At 39.9% G+C, this 20,409-nt stretch overlaps 1 protein-coding gene and 1 long non-coding RNA gene across 3 annotated transcripts in view; one reads left to right on the top strand and one right to left on the bottom strand.

Annotated features, from left to right (window-relative positions):
- The window catches only part of UBR1 (ubiquitin protein ligase E3 component n-recognin 1), a gene marked incomplete at its 5' end in the record, with an annotated part of 64,260 nt that extends 44,798 nt beyond the window's left edge, over positions 1-19,462 (bottom strand). The window contains 12 exons of one of the 2 annotated variants that reach the window (XM_083505721.1): positions 178-335; positions 925-1,023; positions 2,030-2,118; positions 2,484-2,591; positions 3,452-3,575; positions 3,867-3,929; positions 5,211-5,349; positions 5,985-6,115; positions 6,418-6,528; positions 10,269-10,347; positions 12,144-12,400; positions 19,210-19,462. In XM_083505721.1, coding sequence (XP_083361847.1) covers positions 178-335; positions 925-1,023; positions 2,030-2,118; positions 2,484-2,591; positions 3,452-3,575; positions 3,867-3,929; positions 5,211-5,349; positions 5,985-6,115; positions 6,418-6,528; positions 10,269-10,347; positions 12,144-12,400; positions 19,210-19,461 — 1,610 coding nt within the window. Of the gene's footprint in view, positions 1-177; positions 336-924; positions 1,024-2,029; positions 2,119-2,483; positions 2,592-3,451; positions 3,576-3,866; positions 3,930-5,210; positions 5,353-5,984; positions 6,116-6,417; positions 6,529-10,268; positions 10,348-12,143; positions 12,401-19,209 lie in introns of both variants that reach the window. The other variant, XM_083505720.1, reaches the window with a different exon arrangement.
- Positions 7,991-13,376, top strand: LOC310710692. Its single transcript, XR_014528185.1, has 3 exons — positions 7,991-9,332; positions 9,710-11,146; positions 11,620-13,376. It is a non-coding gene; the product is annotated as an uncharacterized lncRNA (long non-coding RNA).
- Positions 19,463-20,409: the final 947 nt, after the last annotated feature.

A 20,409-nucleotide genomic window follows, 5' to 3' on the forward strand; every position in this document is an offset into this window, starting at 1 on the left:
TTTGCCTAAGGTTGTAGTTGCATATCCACAATATGATTCAGTTCTAATGTGGCATGTTTTGCAATGCTTATCCCAGACACAAACACTTTTCTGCAACATGTAAAGAGCGAGGTAGGATAAAACAAATATTATTGCCTAACGAAGCACGTACTCATCTCCACAAACAAGAACACTTACTTGAGGTCATATATGACTGCATATACTCGACCCATTTTCTCTTGGCTGTAATCCTGGAAGTTGAATTTGCCATTTTTATCCAGATATTTGGGGAGCTCTTCAAGCAGCGTCTCTGTTATGACAGAGATTACATTTTGCTCTTCAATGAGGTGGCGGGCCTGCGAGGGAAGCAGTAACAATTGTTTTTATTTCATTTTCTATTTTATTCAAAAAAGGTAAAACCTTCAGATGTATTGCTGCTTTATGTACAGAAGTACAGTGTAGGCACAGGGAGCCACTGGCCCTCTGGATTTGTTGGACCTCTCACCAGTCTCAGCCATCTTCGTCAGGGATGATGGGTTACAAAGTGTATTTTGTCTTCTGTCTTTGCAAATCAAATTTGCCAGCAAGGCTTAAATAATTAAACTGCTTTGAGTTTGTTTGTTTTCTACCATCAAACAGCATATAAATATGTCAGCACACCACCAAAAATTTGGCTTTTGGGGTGGGCTTCAGCACATAAGAGAGTGAACGCATAAACGACTATAAAGGTTATTTGCAAGATTTCTTCTCACATATTGTTTATTGTTTCCACTGTATGATGCCAGACCAAGTCAGATAGGAATACAAATAAGCAATGTATCTTAAGAAGAATTCAACCAAGTCTTTCTTTGGAAAATTTCTTGCAGTGTCCAAGTTACCTACAAGTATTGTGATTAAAACAATACAAAAAGTTCTTTATATACTCAGATGATTGGCTGTACGTACCAATGTAGGAACGGTGAACATCTGAACTGAAAGTGCTGTCACAGAAATTTGCCTTTCATGATCATCACTGATGTATTCGCTCTGTAGTTTTTTGTAATGCTGTGAAGAGAAGAAAACGCAAAAAAGTGATTGCCTGGCAGGAACTTAAGGCCAGAGGCACGATGAGGAGAGCATACGGTACATGAAATCCCTGCCTTCCAGCAGGAACATACACTATTTCACCAGACAACCCAACTGTGACGGACCAATGTTCTTTCCTTTTTAAATTTAAGACAAAGAAAGACTCTGTTTGGACCACTAGGCAGCATGGTTCTGCTCGTGTCTTCCATGACTGCAGTAGTCGGTTGGACACTCCCACACTTTCAACGTACAGCACAGGCAAGTCATCTTTGGCACAAGGTAACAGAGTGATCTTATCGGCCAAAGAATGGGGAAATCTTCTCTGTAGATGCTTTGAGCACATTAATTCAATGGCAGTCATTTAGATGAACACTGTTTCTACCTCAGGACTTTGATGAAGTTTGTTGTAAAAGTCCCCCCACCCCAAAATTCAACTTTGAGTGATGCTAATGATTGCTGAATCTCACTGAATTTTCTCTTTGGGGAGGACCTTTAATGAACTCATTTAATGAAGAATTTAATCTCTGCTGTATGTTTATTATTCTATTATCAGTTTTGAACACGTGCCAAAAAACTTACAAATGCTTAAAATAAATAAGAAGTAAACAAAGGGTTTAACAACATTATCATCATCATTTATTAAATTTATATATTGCCCTTCATCCGAAGATGGCAGTTTACAGAACTGGATATAGTGTTGGATGCCCAACTCCCGTCAGCCCCAGCCAAGATAGCCAGAGGTCAACGTGGCGGCAAAGCTGGGGCTGCATGGTGTATCAGCACAGTCAGTTTGATGCTTTTGCCAGTCTACCACCTTGCCCCACCCCCTCTCACCTCTGCCTCCTAGTGAGTGGCAGTGATGCTGCTGCCATATTGCTATGGCTCTGCTCCACTCGGCAAGCTGCAGTCAATATTTTTTTTTAAAGGCTTTGCAAAACATACCTTGCTATTATAAAGGTGAAAAGTAACAGGAGAGATAAATTACCTTAACAAATTCCATGGCAAACCTTTTTTTGTACTCCATTTCCATGAAAAAACTGCTGAAGATTAGTTCATGCAAGATCTTCCTGGCTCCTGAAAAATTCAACGGTTCATGTTTACTCCCATAAGAAAAAGAGAATGAATATCTAATTATAAGAATATTTTGTTCCATTTTACAAAATGCAATGTTTATCTCAATAACGGAGTAAGTAATAACAGTGCTTACATTTCGAAATATACACAATTGCCAAATGTACAATTGCCAAGTATAGTCCAGTTGGGAAACCATATTTGTTTGAAAGCCTAGACATCAATCTTTTTTAAAAATTTAAAAAGTAGCTGTCAGACTATTTCCAAATATCAAAGTATCACTCATCTTAAACTGAATGGCAGACACTGAAGGTTTAATACATCACAGCTAATTGTGAAGAAGCTCAATTAACATCAATTCAACTTACCTTTGTAAAGTTTTGCATCCCAAAGCATCAATGTGCTTATAAGACAAGGTTTCTCTGAATCAATTTCTTCTTTTAGACATATTTGACAAAAGATCTGACGAAAGTCACCTAAAATAGAGTAACATAATCTGGATGGGTTATTGGAATGATTGTGGCCTGCTTAAATGTTGTATTCTTTTGATTAAAAAAAAACTTTTGCCAATAAATCTTCAGATGTAACAGAAGAGTATCTCTATTCTGAAATCAATTCCTTACTTTTGCAAGGACCCCACCTCATTGCTGACCCTGTATTGCCATGTTTATCTTTCAATCAATATTATTTCTTTTGAAATAAGAGTGTAAAGTGTCTAGAACTACTATTGCCTTCCATATTTGAGATGTTATTCTGGACCAGCTTTGAACAAACAACACCAATAACTTACGACTGCTTATTCAATTTCCAACCCTGCCTCCATCGTAAGGTCCCAGGGCAGCTTACAACAATTTTAAAATATAATATTAAAATCAGTTTAAGCAAACTCATGGTATTTATGCTAGCCACTTTTATTCTGAATTAAAAGCAGCCATGAGGAGCACATGAATTGATAATTAGGAACATGGCCTACAAGAACATACCCCAGCTAGCCATCACCATATAATGGAATATTTATTTCTGGGTCAGCCAGGGACAAGAAGACCAGAATAGCATTACTTTCGCTACCTCAGAAAAACACAAGGAAATTGAGGCTTGAATTCAAGTGAATAGAAATATTTCCGAAACACATCTGTGAGTTTTATATCTGGACATTTTGTAAGATGCAAATCCTTAGTATAAAATGTTTGCACATGAAAAATGATTTTTAGTATCAATAATAGCTTTGGACATTTAAGAAAGACTGGTCCTGCAATTACATATACTGCTAAGGAAAGAATTCTCTTGTCAATGTTTCGGCATTTGATTATGATACAGAGCAATTTAAGGCGCTTACTTGAGTAGCTCATAAGTTTGTTTAACCAGGAACCAAGACGCAGAGCAAATTTCTGGTGAGCCATAATATCAGCATGAAGAACCTTAACATTTAGGGGACCTTGGGAAACGTTGTTCGAATGTTTCTAGAAGATAAAAAAAAGACATTAGAATGAGTGGATATTAACTGATTCTTTGATCTTGCCTACCTTTTCCTGTCATCTTCTCTATCATGCCATTTGTACTTCCAAACAAGGAAAAGAGAGGACAGCTGGAACAGTTGGAGCGCAGTGTCTTAATTGATTAAATGTTACAAAAGATGCAGGATAAGAAAAATCTGAAAAGGTCAAGAATGATTCGAAGTCTTTGCATTTGTAAAGGAACAGAACAATTATTCAGTATTAACTAGGTATAATTGACACATTTCAGGAATTTACCTTAATCTCTTCTTTTGCTTCCTGGCAAACAGCATATGATCCTGCCTTGACAGCCTTCCGGCCCTGAATAATTAGAAGAAGTGACATATTTAGGTCAGGTAATGGCAGAACTTGATCTTATAACAATATGTAAACAAAGGCAAGACTGAACTAAGGATGTTCAACTGTTTCATAAGCAGCTAATGATATTGCATGGTTTCAACTCTTTATCTTTGGAGATTTCACTAGGCTGATGCACCCTATGGTGTGGGCGCATTTAGAATATTGTTTGTACTGACCCAGTTGTAATGTTGTGGTGTGTAGCAAAATTTCCATGGAAGGGTAAGGGCTCGGTGTCAGAGCATTTGCCAAAGGTCCCAGATTCAATTCCTGGAATTTCCAGGTAGGATTGAAAAAGACGCCTGTCTTAAACCCAAGAGAGCTGTCCCTAAACAGTGCAGACAATACTGAGCAAGATGGACCAATGGGATGCCTTAGCTTAGTGTAAGGCAGCTTCATGTCTCTCAAAACAGGCCCTAACCCTGAAGAGTGTTACTGCATGGCCCAATTCATTCCAATGAATCCTTCCCTCATGAGTCATTGCCCAAATCTACACATAGATAGATGTAGATGACACAGCTATACATATACATATTCCTGCTGAGATTTCCCTTGATAAAAGACACTCCTTTCAATATATATTTCAGGTAACTGCCTGGAAAAGTAGGATCACGATATGGAGTGCCACAAGCAACATCGCACACCAAGTGATATTGCTTCAGAGAGAGGAAAATGCTGTCATGCTCCACCAAGAGGCAGTGCAATGCCAATACTGTTGGGAAATGGTGACGTTCTTTTCCTCTCTCTTCTCATCCGTGGAAATAATCCCTTATCTCCAAAACACAATTGTTACAGGACACGGTGGCAGGAATGTGGCAAACCCACAACCACAGGGTACAGTCAAACCTTGGTTGTCGAACGGCTCCGTTTTCAAACGTTTCTGTTCCCGAACGCCGAAAACCCAGAAGTAAATGCTCCGGTTTTCGAACGTTCCTCGGAAGTCAAACGTCCAACATAGCTTCCGTTTGAATGAAAGAAGCTCCTGCAACCAATCAGAAGCCGCGCCTCGGTTGCCAAATGTTTCGGAAGTAGAATGGTCTTCAAGAAGAGATTACGTTCAAAAACCGAGCTTTGACTGTATTAGCTGATAACTCTTATTGTTTTCTCACTTACCACTTATGAAGCATTTTGGCTTTTCTTGCTAAGTAATGGAAGCAAATGATGGACCACAACAGTACAATTGGCTCTCTCTCAACTGGGCTACAATATGGTACAGTTGTAACCGGAATGGTGCATACTACCAACCTCTTTATCTATAGCAGCAGTATATATCTGGGCTTCTCCAAGCTCACAGCCAAGAGTTCTTTGTAGGCTATAGATAACATGGTCATAAGAATGATGTTCATCATTGAAAAGGACACAGTAGTATTTGTCCAGCTTCTCTCTACTGGGAGGAAACCAAAATATCATTCTAACAAGAGAATACTAAAATAAACTCCAACATACATATTGGGCAACAAAACAAACGTAAGCCATTAAGTAAAAAAGGGACAAGCAATCAAATTGGAGGAATTGCTTAAGCTCTGATTTACATAAATGTTCTTGTTTACATTAGAATAGCTACTGATTCCGAAGTAAGGAATGTCTTACTTGCGTCCCAGACCACTTTCTCATCTACCCCTTGGTTGAGGTTGACTTCAAAATATTCTTTCATTATTTTTTTACCTTTCTCTCTTATTTCTATATTGTTTAATAGTTCTTTGTTTAATTTACATCCACGATGTGAGCTCACCTCCCCATGTAAAGTTAACATTATTGAATTATGGTTCAAGAAGGTCCTTGGTAGTATCAGAGATAATTCAGCAGATAATCAGAGATAATGACAGCAGACCGTCACTTTCCTACCTTCCTGTCCCTTATCATTGTTGTTGTTTTCAAACGCAGTCATGCCTCTCACTAGTCTGACTAGTCCTTTTGGCTTTCCTTACTAAGTAACTGAATGACTCTGCTTTATTTTCTAAGGTTTTACCACTTATAGGCAAGTAAAACACTTGCCACCAACTCCAGCACATCACTTACCTAGTTATAAGCTCTGGAGGCAGCTCCTTCTCTTCCTCCCAAACAGTCATATCTACAATATATTTTATCACTGAAGGGAACATTTTTCTTGCTTGCGCTATTAGCTCTTCATTCAACTGGCATTCCACATTCTACAGGGGGGAAAACGCTAATATGAATTAAGAAATCCTGTGCAATATTAATCTGTTGAACATAAGGAACACTCTTCCTCCAACTGTTGTTACAATAATCTGAATAATGGGAATTTAATAAAAAGCTTAAAAATATATAAATGCAGCACTCTGAAAATAAGTGAGCGGTTATTTATTTATTAAAAAATATTTTTATACTGCCTCTCATCTTAACATACACTCCCATAACAGCAACAAGTACATCATGAAGTGTGAGGTCTTACAATATCTGTTTTCCAATATATTACAGGCAGGTGTGTTACCTCTTCCGTGCTTCCTGCTGCTCCAGGCTCATGATTTGTACACAGCGGTCCAGTCTTCCATGCTTCTGTATCTCCACAATCACAAAAACCTCCTCCAGTAGAAGTGTGCATCTGAAACAATTAAGGCCATCAGATACAAGGTGTTACTATTAGTACAAAAATCCCTACATGATTTGGAATCAGTTTACCTGAGAGGTCGCCTTCCCCCTTACATTCCCACTCAACCACTTTATTCTGTGAAACTGGCACTCTTACAGGTGCCACATAATACTCGTTCCACATTTGTAAGAAATGAATCTCTGTGACATTCCCACAATTTGGAATTCCCTGCCTACTGATGTAAGGCAGGCCTCTTTTCAAACCTGCTGAAAACAGGCAAGGCTAATCAGATACGTAGAATGTTTCCATGTATTTTCACCAGTCTTTCGCTTATCGCTGATTTTATTTATTATCTGAATGTTTTAAATAGCTGTTTTTACTAATGACTGTATTGTTTTATCCTTTTTGTAAACCTCTTTGAGGTTTTGGGTGTTGGTTTTGTTACGCCGTCAAACACATTTTATTAAACAAATAAATGTTAAATAAATAAATAAAAATAAAAATTTGCACCCAAAGCCCTTTTAGAACACTATGCTCAAGTATGTATTAGCATTATGTGTGTGAGCAATAACGAGCCTCAGGCTTGGGTGCTCTCTCTCCTCCTCTGGCAGAGCCACAAAGAGATTGTAAGTTTTCACTTTTGTTTTAGAAACATGAGGAAACTCTGCTTAGTTTAAACTATGGTTTATTCGAAAGAAGCCAAAATCATAACTCAGCATCCCATTTTCCCAGGTGCTCTTCTGACTATATGTTCAACATACCATGGTGCAAGCACTGAAACTTTGCCCCATATGACTCCTTCCACCACTCCCTCCATTTTAGCTTTCCTCACCAGTGTGAAATTAGGTGGAGGCTGCAGATTCCATACTCTTGCATTAGAGTCCATATGACCATACTTGACTGAACAATTCTCCTGCTCCTATCAACCCACTCCCTGATCCTACAGCAGTAAAAATGAGGATTGATCTCTATGAAAAAACTACCATCTACTAAACATCATGGATGATGCAGATCTAAGGAATACAAAGGATTCCGCCCCCCTTGGTATTCTACCCATTTTCTTTCCTATTCCTTCTATTTCCTTCCTTAATTGCAATAAAGCTTCTTGGGTTTGACTGCATACTTTTATGATGCACCACACTTTTATGCTAACTAAACGCTTTGACCAAGAGAAAACAGGCTGAACTCGTTCAGCAGTAACCGGGGAGATAGGAGTTGAAAGTTTCATCAAACTCTCAAAATTCCTTTTGTTCAGAGGTTCGGGGAATTGAGAGGCAGTGGTAGATATAGGCCGAGATGTCACCAGCCAGGCAAACCTTCAATGCAGTTTGAGCAATCTCCACACCAACCGCTGAGATTTACAAAGCTACTGCAGGTGTGTAGAAGGGCTTGGGTATATCACTTTACTTTTTTCTTTCAACAAATCCCCACGCCATCTCACAAATTGATTTGGTAAGTCTTCAATTACAAAAATGGTTTGGTATGTGGCATGGAACCCGCTGTTCAAGAAAAACAAGCCCCCAACCGCTTCTCAATAGTGGAAAAAGTTGCAGTGTTCTTTAGAGCTCAGTCTGTATGTTAAGAATTCAACTGCTAAGACACCTAGTCAGAGTTTATTAGAATTCTGGAATTTAGGAAAGCAATTAGACTAGTTCTCCCCAAGTCATAAACTAGTAACTAAAAACATATTCAGAGCCTGAAAACAAATCTATGAATTCGAGTCGTCTTTGCATAACCTTATTTCACTATGTATAACCCTTATTAGAAAGCACAAGGGATTATTTGGATGATTTGCTTAAAATTATTTTTTACCGATGCTTAAGCAGATTAAACAATACCTTGGAGCCTGGAGGAATTTAAACTTCTTGACCCAGGGCAGGGCAGGCAAAGTTAAAATGGTTGCTGTGCCCAGGCTCCTGTTCATTTTCCAAGTGCTCCTTATTTTAATTCCAAGTAAAACTATTAAAGGCTGGCAATCAGCTCTCAACATGTTCATCTTGCAGGCCCGTAAAGCAAAACTTGCTACGTCTCTCATTTGCCAAGTCAAGAGCAGGAGGATGGGGCTTCCCCAACCTACAAACTTATTTTGATGTGATGCAGTTATGCCAGATGATCCCACAGTTAACCACTGATGACGTTAAATGCTGGATTGCCATCAAGAGCCAGGAATCAACTTCCTGGCTGGCTGCTCTCCCTTGCCAACCAAGATTATGGCTGTTATTGCGAAACCTGGGAAACTAGTTGTATGCTGAGAGTCTGGTGTAGATGGAGAGGGAAGTTGGTTTCCTCTCCATCTCCACTGACTCCCTCGCCTTTTCTTCATCATTATAAGGAAGTAGACAAACTAGCCTTGCGCAACAAGTTGTGAGAGCAAAAAATAGATTCGTTGAGCATCAAACATATCTCTCATTTTATTAAAGATGAGGAATTACAGACTGGAGGCAGATCTTTGAAGAGGTTTGAATCTCAGGGTATCCAAGGGTTCTCAGAAGGGACTTGTTTCAACACTTTATGCTCTGGCTTCTAGACTTTCAATTTTCTCCCTTTGAAAACCTTTGATTAGCATGGGGAGGCTGATGTAGCCTTAGAAATCGATCTCTCACAATAGTCTAGAATGTGGTCCTCTAAACCTTTCATTTCAGTTTCAGCTCTGGTAGGGAAAATTCATTAAATACAGAAATGGTTTTTACCCCAGTACGTTTAAGCCATGTGCTAAAAGGGTGCTTCCCATTTTGCTGGTGGAGTTGCAATGTGAAAGGCTCAGTGGTTTTTGAACTCAGCACCACCACCAGACCAAAGATCTATAGGTCTATCCTGTTGGCTATTTGCAGTTTAGTAGCGCTGCAGAGAGCTTGCTAGGGAGACCATGCATTAAAAAGGGACTCAAAAATAACTTAAACAAGGTTTTAATAACAAAAACAAAAGCTCCTTATACACTAAATACATCAACAACAAACTAGACCCAACCACCAACCCATCCCCCAGGGTAATGGGAGAGCTAGGTGCTGCTCCTTATATACTATACCCAATTGCTGACACAACCTGATTAACACAACTCAGCAGCACCTGCTATGTTTCACAGCTGCAAGACTGGGTCTCGTTATTTGCCTTGGCCCTGGCTCTTAAAGACATACACAACTTGTGAAATAAGAATGAACCTTCACATTTTAAAGTGACCATTCAACATATCCAGGTTGTGCTTACTTTCCACGTTTGTGGGAGATAATTCCAATTTACATAGCAAGATACTGATAACTCATTTGCTAACAGCTGCCCCTTTAGTCGTGAGTCAAGGCTGGAAAGACCCTTCTATGTAGTCTATTACAAACTGGTTATAAAAAGCTTTACTTATAGCCACAACAGAGAAATTGACCCACCAACTCCAGGTTCTCAGAGGGGAAGTGGACCCATTGGACTTTGCAGCTGCCTGGTGGTTTTTTGTAGCTTGTTTAACAACACAGTCACACAAATGAGAAATTCCATCTAGGTTTGATTTCATCTGGTGCTGTTTTTGATTAGATGAGCTTTTGATTCGCTGTTTACATTTTATCTTGGAATACTGTCACACTGCTTCTTTTGTACAAGTTTTTTAAAAATGATTTTCTTTATTTTTTTGTCTCTTTACCTTTAGTTGAATTCTTGAAATAATCTCTTAGTCTTGCTTATTATATATTTAATAAAATAATAAAAGCAAGTTTAAAAAAGAAAGGAAAATGCTCTAGCAAATTATTGTGAAGCATAAATTTGATTACCTTGTAACGGTGGTTTTTGTGAATGCTGTTCTGGAAACAATCCATGCAGAGTACACAAGTTGGATCAATTGCACAGTCTCTGCAATGAAAGTAAGAAACCACTGCATAACCACCCACTCCAAAACATCACAAACCTGCCATATTCCAGCAACGTTGGTAGCAAAGTTTTAGACACTCTATTCATTTTCAGCTGAAGTATGAACATTACAAATTCAATATTAACATTTTGGCTTCAATATTAGGTGCAACTATTTAACATGGAACTGCAGTTTGTTCAGAAGTAAAGGCAAAAGCTTTCACTCTCTTGTTCATGAAGAAGAGGAAATGTGCAGCCCCAAGGCTCACCAAGACTTGTCTCCATGCACCTGAACTACGGTTCAGTTCTCTATCGAAACTGAGTCACCATGTTATAATAGCGGTCAAGTTATTGTAAAAATATTTATTATTTTAAAAATATTTAGACCCTTCATGCTCACAGATACCAGGTGGTATATAAACTATTTAGAAGCAGTTAAAACAACATAGCAGACTAACCAACATGAACTACACAAACTGCAACATGCATAAAGGTTTGACCTAGTGCCTAAAAATCGTGAAGTCAGTGCTAGCCATGCCTCTACAGGGAGAGTACTTCAAACTCAGAGCAGCACAGAGTAGGCTCTCTCCCTTTTTGTTATATAATGTACTTCCCCTAGCAAGAGTACACAGAGAAAAGCCTTAACTGAAGATCATAGAATCATAGAGTTGGAATAGACCACAAGGGCCATCGAGTCCAACCCCCTACCAAGCAGGAAACAGATCTTGAGACTCCAGTAGGTTGATATAAAGAGAGGCACTCCTTCAGGTATTTGAACCTTTGGCCTTAAAGTTAAATGGCAGTATCGACTATATGGAACTGGCGGAAATGACTGGCAGAATCCGAGACCAGGGAGAAGAGTTGGTGGAAGAAGATTGGAAGAAATTTAAAGACTATCTTCAGAAATATTGTAAAATTAATGAATGTTAGAATGATGTTGGATAGAAACTAAGTGGTCTTTAGCTGTAATGTTATAAGAGAATACGAGAAAATGGTTATTAACAGGTAAAAACTTAATGTTATAATATTTTAAAATTGAAGATTAAGATGACTGAAGAGGGGAGGGATTTGCTGAATTAAAAATTTGAATTGGAATACAGAAAAGGGAGGCGTGAGGAGGTCTGGGAAATAAGCAAATGAAAATATGTGATGGAAAGACTGAATTGTTTTTAACTATTTTTATTTTGTATTTTTTCTTTTTTTCTTTTTTATTTGGTAACTTTTTTGAAAATCTCAATAAATATCTTTTTTAAAAAAATTAAAGTTAAATGGCAGTATCCTGCATAGGGCTTAGAAGCAAGTAGGAAATTAATGCAGTTTTTGCAAAATAAATATAATGTGATTCAGCCTAGTTACACTAGTTAAAAGTCTGGCAGCCACATTCTGCGCTAACTGAAGTTTCCAGGTTGTCTTCCAGGGCAGCCCCACCTACAAATGCATTACAACAGCAACAGACAGCTGCAGCTCTACACCTCACTGGGAGCTGGGGGACTAGATGTAAGTAACAGGGGTTTTCTCAACTCCCCATGTCCCAGGCCCAGCTGCTGTTGCCCATGTCTTTTAAATGAAAGTTTATCTGCTTTTACCATTGTTTTCCCTTTTATTTTAAGTTGCAAGACTCCCCTCTTCCCCTATCCCTGTTATCACTTGCCCTTATATGACTATTGCCTTATACTAGTATCCTCAGAAAGTGCAAACGTATTAGAAATACATGATGCACCAAATCTATTCTGCAATCTGCATGTTGCTGTGTCACATAACAGTAGGAAATACTGAAGAGCAAGAGTGTAATTATTCACCTGCATGAATATGTCGTCTCTCCACCTTTGAACACCTTTCCACAGAGCTGAGGAGTGCCACTCTGCCGTAGCTTCTCTAGACAGATATCTGGATCTTCACCGAACAGATACCACTCCAGAGGGTAAAGTATGGTCATCTGAGCTATTTCTTCCTCCTTTTCTGGCAAGGGATCCATTTCATCAAAATAAATGTCCGGAACAACTTTTGCCAGATGCTGAAGAAAGGCAGTATGAAAGTCAAGCTTCTCATCCCACCACTGCAAGAAACACAAAAGTATACTTAGACATTGGCGGAGGGGCCTGGATAATCGGAGCACATGAACAGGCATTCTTTCATGTATCATGATCTCAAGCTAAGCTGTACAGGACTTTAAAGAGAAAAGTAACTGCTTTGAATTGTACTTGGAAAGAGGCCGGTAATCAATGAAGATGCTTAAGAACTGGCGATATATGTTTCAATCTTTCAGCCCTGGACAAAAGCTCTGAAGCTGCCATTTCCAAAAGCCTTCAGGAGCTACAGGCATGAGTTAGCTGTCCTCAGCTCCTCCTTTTCTTCCCCCACCCTCAGATCTTTATAGCTATGAAGCATCAGGAGAAGCTACAAGAGGGATGACTCACATGATACAATACTCTAGAAGCATTTCACCCATTACAATCAACTTCATCAGCATAACCACACTTTCCTAATAGCGGGCTATAGCTGTTCATAACAGGATTACAACTGGCATGCAATATAACAAGTGGGAAAATGCTCCACTTGTAAATCATAGAATTGCAGAGTTGGAAGAGACCATGAGGGTCATCTAGTCCAACCCCCTGTTTCCCAACAAAACCCACAACCCTGAGATTAAGAGTCTCATGCTCTACCATTGCAGCAATGTTAGCTTAAGCCAGGTTGAGCATCACTCTAGCTACAAAAAGTCATAAAATTAGATGCCAGCATGTATACGTGATTTACAAACATACTCCCATATGCCATTCAACCAACATTTCCCCCAAAGGCACCAAGGAATAGTTTCTGATTATGATGATGACAATAATGATGATGATGATTTCTCACCCACTCTTCACCAGAAGGTGCCAGAGCTGGTTACAACACAGTCAAAAGAATACGGCTGATCCCAATATATCAGTTGTTAAAAGACAGATAAAGTAATGGTTTATACATCACCATTAGCAAGGATGGGAAAGAGTGCCAGGCTGGGTCAGGGGAGACAATGGTTTAATTCCCCACTCAGCCACTCTGAATACCAAGTGCTGAAGGCAAACAATAAGGAAATAATACTTTGTTCATGCTTGGTTGTTAAGTATATCTGAGGCATCTGAGAGTAGGCTAGAGTAAATAAACCCCTGATGTGATCCAGGAGAACACTTACGTTCTCATGACCTGCTACCAAGGGAGAGGTGCTATATGTTTCCTGTTCCACGGAACTTCCATCAAGCCCAGAGATCACATGTGGAAATCCACAGTGTTTGTATTTGTTTTTATATATATTCTATACAACTTTTCTTTCATAAAGAGGTTAACATAACTGTAAAGCTGTAACATCTGAAGTACTATGTTACAGCAGTAAAACAATAATAATTACATCATTTAAAACAGCCAACAAATTACAATTTTAAGTACTGCTTGCTGATAATTTTTTATCCTGTTCGTATGGTGGTTCTATTCCCATTTTACCCACCTTGTAAGGTTGGATTGAGAGGGAGACTGACCATCTCAAAGTTACCCAGTTGGCTTTGTGGCTGAGCAAAGATTTAAACGTGACTCTTCCCAGTCGAAGTCCACTGCACCATTCTACCTCACATCTCAAAATGATTCCAGGCTAACATACTGAACACTTGGGAGCAAGGCCTCCACATCAGATTTCAAACAAAAGGCTCATCATTGGACAAATGGATTCTGTTCGATAGTCTGCCCTTGGTTTTTTAGGGTTTAAAATAGTCTTGAAAATTATTCAACAAAAGTTGCTAGGCCACCTGCAGGCATATTAGTCATGTGTGGAACATCAAAGGCCAAAATGAAAAGGCAGCACCTTTTCCTAATAGCTAAATAATAGCCTATAATCAATCCTAGCTCATAAAGCCATCTCTGATTAACATCCTGCCATCCTCGCTGAATTATCTGGCACACTGCACAGTACAATCAGTACTTGAAAAAGGGAAGAGGAGACAATTCTAAAATCAGCAAGAAAATAAATTACATGAGTTACACCTTGTAATATTTTTCATTTTAAAAGCTCACTGAAAAGCTCACTAGCAAAAACAGGGCAAAGTCCTCCCCTCTTCATTTAGATACATGTTCTCTGCTTCATACAAAAGCTTCGGATATTGAATTACGTGGAAATGCAAAGTAGAAACATTGAAAAAGTCTAATTTCAATGTAGTTTCTCTGAACCCCTTCAATTTTACTCAAGTTTTGCATCAGTAAAGACAATAAGTATCTTGTTTATTAACTTCTGTATTTTAAAAATAACTATACTCTTATAATGTGCCTTCAGCAGAATCATTATTAACATGCTAAATCCCGTGAGGAAATGCAAAAAAAGTCAATGAATGGGCTAGCACTTTATTTAAATATTGTGCAAGTCTAAACGATCCTTTTTAAATCCCGTGAGGAAATGCAAAACAAAATCAATACAGGCAACATTTTATTAAGATACAGTATTTCATTTTAATTTCATATTTAACTTGTTATTATTTCCAACACTAGATTCCTAGTATTGTGCACATCAAAAAATAAAGCTGCTATAAATTGCGGAATCTGCTGTCATCTTCAGACCCATGTTTCAAGATTATTAGTAAGGCTGCAATCCTAAACCTACTTACCTGGGAGTAAATCCCATTTAATTACAGTGGTGCCTCGCAAGACGAAATTAATCCGTTCCGCGAGTCTCTTCGTCTTGCGGTTTTTTCGTCTTGCGAAGCATGGCTATTAGCGGCTTAGCGGCTATTAACAGCTTAGCGGCTTTAAGAAAAAGGAAACAAACTCGCAAGAACTCGCAAGACGTTTCGTCTTGCGAAGCAAGCCCATAGGGAAATTCGTCTTGCGGAACGACTCAAAAAACTGAAAACTCTTTCGTCTTGCACGTTTTTCGTCTTGCGAGGCATTCGTCTTGCGAGGTACCACTGTAAGTAGACACGGTTAAGATGCTCTGTAAGGGTCATTAGTGGTTCCAACATCTCTCTTGCCACTGCATATTACAAAATTGTTCTTCACATGGGATTAATTAGTTAATTAAAGTTAGAGAAGGTTGGCCATCTTTTAGGACAAAGGTCCTCTATACTTAATTGGCATTGGACCCCACCCAAACTTTTTCAAATCACCCATAATCAATCCCTAAAATGTTGAAGGGTGTGTGATGCTTTGGGATCCCAGATCTGTATGTTGTAGGACTGTGCCCCGGCACAATAATTTTGGCAAAATGTCTTTTCTGAAATTTCTATTATAATTTATCATAAACTGATATCAGAGGGCAATATCAATTCTGAGATTACTTCTTGGGCTTTGGTTTCCTAGCCAATAGCTGCTGTCAGAATGGAAAAGCTGTCAGGTGGAAAACATGAGGAAATCTTTACATTTCTGGTTTACTCATGTGTAGAAAACAGCACTTTCTGAATGCTTGCCTCAGCGTGGCAAAATGATAAATGGACAATGTGATAAATGGACAATGGAAGAAGGATAAGTTCTTCAGTACATGGTCATTGTTTACAGATTACATTAGCAAGGCAGTACTGCTACTACAACCGCCTGTAGCACGTGTATTGTTATGGAGAAGCTTAATTTAACCTTAAAATATCATCATATGTACCTTAATTTTACCAACTGAAACTGACATATTGGCAAACTGTACTCCAAGTTTTGTTTTTTTTTTCTGTTTACTGTTCCACTATGGAAAACCAATAAAACAGATTTCTTTCTTTTTTTTAAGTCCTCTCACAAAGTAGCTTCCATAAAAACCAAAACCACAATACACATAGCAAAAAGATAAAATCCAACAACAATAAAATAACTGTAGGAGTATAAATAGAAATACCAGAGAAGCATAAAACTATCAAAACCAGCTAAAATACTTAATACCACTTTAGCATCAAATTCATACCAAAAATACTACAAAGGTTTCTGGATTTTAGAGGCAGCCCCCCCCCCCGAGTGAATTACAGTATTGAACATCACTACCACATGAGAAGCCAGGACTGTGTCCCTCCTCTCTAGATATGGTTGCACACAAGCCTAAACTGGCAATCTGAACTCCTAGCCACTGTCACCATCACTGCAACATGTGGTTCCATCTACAATATCAAGTCCAGGAGAACCCTCTCTAGACAAGCTTATCTGGAAACTTCTTTGTGGTTTTTTCAGCATCAGATGAAGACCTTTTAATTCACCCAGGTTTTAAAACTGTTTTAAATCTGGACTGTAAACTGCTTTATGCCGTCTCTAAATGGAACAATAATTATACCTTGTTGGGTTTTAATTATTATTGTATATTCTGTTTTTGATACTTTGTTGTAAGCCCCCCCAGGGAATGTTTATTTATGGGCAGCTGTTGTGAATTATAATTATTTAGAATTATTTACCGGTAAATAATAAGTAAGTCCCTAGTTGTGGATTTTGTCCTTCAGGGATAGTTCAGAGCTGGTTGCATACCCCCATCTGGATCAATCCATTTCCTTATCCAGAGCAGCCCACATATTGTCTGAATTAAGCTTCAGCTTGTTCTTCTCATGCACCCTAAAACTTTCTTCAAATACCAGTTCAATAAGTCCATAGCCTCATCAGGATAGAGGGAAGCGTGGATTAGACATGCATGCCTTCTGTGTACTGATGACACTGCAACCCAACCAGTATTCTTTTCGCAATCTCATGCCTTGAGCGTGATTTGAACTACGGAAAGGTGGCATACAAACAAAATTTTGTACGGATGTAAATAACACAGGGCACAAGAGAAAACTTTGAGGCACATTCTGAGCCATAGGTATAGAAGTCTCCAGCATCATCTGCCAGGAGGAGTCCTCCAGGAGGAGTAGAGCTACTCTAACTCGGAGCTGCCCGAGCTCAAGGCAACAAGAGAACCAATCAGCTTGCACTTCCCATATCCATTCTCCAGCATAAGACCAAGGCAACCAAGGCCGTTTCTATTCTAAACCCAGACTGGAATAGATTCAAATAATTAATATCACCCCAGACCACTTTGAGTGCCTTTCTATTGATGTTTTCCTTTCCCATATCTGATACATATGATAGTCCGTTGATAAAGTTACAGTGCCCTTCAAAAATACATGAATCAGTGTCCAATCATCTCCCGCTCACACGCACTTTAAAGAAATAAAGAGAATATATGTGTGTGTGCCCTTCTTATCTGACATGGTAAGTTGGACAACATATGTCCCTGGCTGCCTGCAACCCATCTCCCTTTATGCCAATAAATTAGGTTATGATACTGCCACCTTTCCTGTTAATAAAGATGAAAACATTTTAACATGGTATTCACTAAGTTTAGTTGCTCTGGAAGTTCAGACAGCTCAAAAGAGAAAGAAATGGCTGGAACTAGAATGCAGTTTGTTTTGTTTAAATAGAAACTGAAACCAATTTTGAATATGAAAAGTCAATGCTAAACAAGTAGTATATGCACTAACTCAAATAATAATGATCCATTTTAGGTACCTTCTGCTCATTTCTCTATTTCTTATCACTTCAGGCTTCCAGTCCTCCCATTTTACACTTTCCAGTTTCCTCATGCTATCATTTCACTTCTCTTTCTGCACATTTAGGTCTGCCTATCATTCTGCACATTTGGTTATTACCAGTCCACTTTCTTTTTCTATTTCTGGCTTTTACACATTAACTCCTTTCCATGAAGAAATCATTTAATGAAAAACCCTGTCAAATTTGTTTCACACTATTTCCAAGAATGTCTTGCCTAGGAACACGACATATAAATTCTGGCTATGCTGTTCCTTTTACTCAGAACAGCATATGCACTTCCTGAAAACCCACTATTTCCTTGAACTGTTATTTCATACTGTTAAGCAGCAAGTCCTTGAGTTGTCTATGTATTTTGCCTGTTTACGTGTCAATAGCATCAGTATCAACATGTATTAAACTGATGCACTTTTAGAATGACAGTAGACAGAATAAAACCAAAATTAACTAAAAAAAAAAAAAAGAACAGTGTGAGCATTGCATTTGTTTATTACACCTTGAAAGTGTTTATGAGATTAAATTAATATATTTGGAAAGGGTTAGGTGCTTTACTAAAACGTTAACTAGAGAACTGGTGGAGGGGGGAAATCTGGCATTGCTGGTCACCGCACGGGAGCCATTTGTTAATAAACACACACTATCATAAACATATTTAAAAGAACTATCTCATATCAGACCCAGTGAGTTTGATGTGGCTTAATCTTTTCTTGGTGTTATTGTGGCCTAAAAAGAAAAAACAAAACAATCCACTAAGCCCAACCAGAATTAGGAGGAAGAAGGTAAGATCTTTGGACTCAGCCCTTTCCTCTCTCCCAACTTTACAATAACAAAATCTTCTGCTTGATCACAACCACTGCCCTAGATTAAAATCCTCATTTTAACTGGTAGTGCCCTGCCTGCTCGCGGCTCAAGAGAAGATCTTCTCAAGACCGGGAGAGAGGAGGGGACGCTCACATTTAAGACAACAGCTGCGGCTCATAGCAAGTCGCCTGTTTTAGACACCATAAGGAGCGCGAAGCAAAGGTCCTAATTCTTGCCGGTCATTTAAACGGGAGCATGCATGCTGTGTGGCACACCGTGCAGGTGCCCACTTCCAACACCTGACAGAGGGGCAGAGATTAACCGTTTGCAGAGCAGCGGGCAATTGGGGATTAGCAGGAGCCAGACCCCGAGCACTTCTGGAGAAGAGCCCCTTCCAGACATGCAAGGAAGCAGCCGGCAGCCTCACGAATGCGGGCGACGTGGGGCGTTGTTACCCGCGGGGAACAGACTCCCCCCTTCCTACGGCACAAGCTGACGGGGAGGCTCCCAGCGCCCAGCCCACAGGGCTGCCAAGCCCACGCGGCGGCGGCATCTCACCCTGGCCAACTCCGAGGGTTTCGCAGCGGGGGCAGCGCCTCCCGCTCCAGCCATCCCTCCGGCTCCGTCGCCTGCGTCCGCCATCTTAGGAGACCTGCCAATCTCCAAGCCGAGCCCCGCCGCGGCCCCACCGGAAACCAGCTGCGGGGGGAGGGGGGAGGAGCGGCGGAGGGGGGGATTCGCCCAAAAAACTTGACCCGACGCCCAGCGCTGGAAACCGAGGCGAATTTGGTCCTGGGCGACACTGAGCATGCGCGGGAGATTGCACACGCATGCTCAGGAGAACGCTCCTCCACTGCCGGGAGAGGAGGGCGCCGGTGCAGCCGCGGCTTGTTAAGCGGGCGGAGGATGCAGAGCGCGAGGAAGTGGCGCTTTTTAGCTCTGTGTTTCATTAGGGAGTCATCTCGGAAAGCTTTTCTACGACCTGCATAAGCTTCCGTCCGGCACACACATATGTAGAGACAAGGGGGCCAACTTGAATAAAATATGGGGGGGGCACATAAAGCCCTTTCTCCATAATCAATCGCACTCGCACCATTCAATTTGGGGGGGGCGACCCCCTCAAATATTTTATTGGGGTAGGGGGCAGTGCCGGATTTATGTAGAAGCTAACCAAGCTATAACTTAGGGCCCCACTCTCTTGGGGGCCCCAAAAAATATTAAAGGGAAAAAAACTTCATTGTATTTCAGTTCAACAATTACTTTGATAAAATACATATTTTGTTGCGTGCAAATGGCTTTAGATACCTATTACGTCCATAAATTACTGTATAGCATATATTCAACACAAAAAGAGCGACAATTTGTTGTTGACAAAGGACAGCTGAAATAAAAAAGTTCCTTCCAGTAGCACCTTAAAGACCAACTAAGTTAGTTCTTGGTATGACTGGAAGGAACTTTTTTATTTTGACTATGGCAGACCAACACGGCTACCTATCTGTAAAAGGACAGCTGGACATAGAAAGGGCCCCATTACCTTCAGTAGCTTAGGGCCTCATCAAACCTGAATCGGGCCCTGGGCCAGTGTCCCTAGGGGCTGCCTATGTTTGAAGGGGAAAGGTCAACTGAACTTAGAATCATAGAATTCTCAGCGTTGGGAGTGACCTCAAGGGCCATCTACTCCAACTCAGGAGTGAAACTAGCCTTTTTTCACCTGGGGCAAAGACCCAGTTTGGCACCCCGCCCCCCATGTCTTACTTT

Source organism: Podarcis liolepis, assembly GCF_965112155.1.
Source record: "Podarcis liolepis genome assembly, chromosome: 1".
Classification (NCBI taxonomy): domain Eukaryota; kingdom Metazoa; phylum Chordata; class Lepidosauria; order Squamata; family Lacertidae; genus Podarcis; species Podarcis liolepis.